This window comes from Alligator sinensis, unplaced genomic scaffold, assembly GCF_000455745.1.
Source record: "Alligator sinensis unplaced genomic scaffold, ASM45574v1 scaffold156_1, whole genome shotgun sequence".
NCBI lineage: Eukaryota > Metazoa > Chordata > Crocodylia > Alligatoridae > Alligator > Alligator sinensis.
This window is the reverse complement of record NW_005841844.1, coordinates 4,848,270-4,850,165: the sequence shown is the minus strand read 5'-3', so window position 1 is coordinate 4,850,165 and position 1,896 is coordinate 4,848,270. Positions and strand designations below refer to the sequence as shown.

The 1,896-nt window shown below is 45.9% G+C and overlaps 1 protein-coding gene across 1 annotated transcript in view; it reads left to right on the top strand.

The window, feature by feature from the left end:
• Positions 1–1,896, top strand: part of NPM1 (nucleophosmin 1) — a gene marked incomplete at its 5' end in the record, with an annotated part of 17,475 nt that overhangs the window by 6,933 nt on the left and 8,646 nt on the right. Inside the window, one exon of the mRNA XM_025206182.1 lies at positions 210–274. Within this exon, the coding sequence (XP_025061967.1) occupies positions 210–274 (65 nt within the window). The remainder of the gene's footprint in view (positions 1–209; positions 275–1,896) is intronic.

Below are 1,896 nucleotides of genomic sequence, written 5' to 3'. Positions count from 1 at the left end.
AGGAATGTCTACTTTCACCAGTTCAGTTTGAGGTCCTGTTTATGAAATTGCCACAGTTACTTAAATTGGTTATGTAGATGGCATAATTCATCTGAATATCAATTTGGCAGAAGAGCAGATTCCCATTCATGATCCTTGTATATATTTTGTGACTAGAACCAATAATTCATAAAAGTAATGAAGTATGTAATCTTTCTTCATTTTTAAAGAAAAAAATGAAATTGTCAGAAGACGATGATGAGGATGAAGATGACGACGACGACGACGATGATGAGTGTGTATTTTTTTTTTTCTTATTTGTTTCCATGGTGGTTTTTGAACTTGTAGTTTCAGGCGTAATTATTTCAACATGAAACAGCCATAGCATAATTGGATCCTGATATTTTGTTTAGGGTTTGCTTTTCATTATACTAGGATAATCTCTACTCCTTGGAAATGTCTAATTTCAAAATAAGGTTACTGATATCCTAATTAATTCCAATACTGACTTGTTGGAAAAGTTACTGGAGGTTTCATTTGAAAAAACATGCAAGAATCGTTTTAGATAAATGTTACAGATCAGTTGGTAGAACATGAATAATTTTCTGAGGCAGATAAATGGATGTAGAAGCATTGGCTGGAGTGATTCCAAGAGTCAGTGTACAGTCCCAGAGTTACATGGTCAGTTGAAAACAGACTTGATCTGAGATGAGATTTGGCTTTGTGGTTATTAGAGATGGAAGAGTGGTCTCTCCAGTAAGAAAACATCTGAAGTTTTTAAAACATTATCATTTTAATTTTGAACACTCCTTTTAAATTGGTGGGTCCAGCTTATCAGATAACCAATTTGATGTTGAAAGATGCATTCAAGCTCCTAGGGACAGAAATTGCACACAAACCAATATAAGTGACTGGAAGAAGGTTCAGATCTGTAACACAACGTTAGTTCAGTGCACATAAACCACTTTCAAAATGGCTGAAACCTGTTTAGATAAACCTGGATGGATGTAGTATCAGACTTGACTGATCTAGTTCGAATTGATTTACTGAACTCCTGTCCCAGATCTCCTCCAGATTCAAGATAACTCTGTCCCCTGGCATCCCAGGATGCTTTGTACCTTCTCTGCAAATCCCTCCTTGCAGGTTGGGCAAGGTAGCCTTGGCCCAAGGTGTCTGTTCCAGCTAAACTGGGAGGCGTGCTCTAGTGCAGTGTTTCTCAACCCCGTGGGTCATGACCAGGGATCCGGGTTTTCCATTTCCCATGGAAAAATGGAGAAAACCACGGATTCCCTGTTTTTATTGGAGAAAACACGGATTTCTCTTTTTAGCAGAGAAATCCGTGGATTCTCTGCTTTTGCAAAGAGCTCTTGCAGGCTGGCACAACTCCAGCCTGCAAGAGCCGATTTGCAAAAAAGGGCAGGAAACCCCCAGCCCTGGCTGGAGGGAGAGGGGGGAGGGCGGGGTCTAAGTCTCTGAAGCAGCCAAGCGTGGGCTCAGGTTCAGACTCTCCCTTTGCCCCTGGAGCATGGAGGCAAGTGGGGCTGTGGGGCAGGGCTGGGGAAGATGGTTGGGGGCTGAGGGAGCAGGAGGTGCTGCCGGCCCCAGGCGGCACATCACAGCTGGGAGCAGGGCCAGGGGGTGAGGGCAGGGGTGCCCCTCTGCCAGGGGTGCTTTGTAGGCAAGTGATACGAGGCGCAGTGTGGTGGTGCCTCCCATGTGCGGGTCGCACACATGCTGCCCAGCCAGCTGCCCTGGGGAGGGGGAGAGGGAGGCTGGCATGTGGCTGGAGCACAGATCCATGGCTGGCTCTGCAGCCGGGGTGGGGAGTAGGGCTTGGGCTTGCACGTGGCAGCTGCTGGCACTTACCTGGAGGCTCCTGACGCTGGTAACGGCTGCTGCTTCCAAAAACTCCTGCTG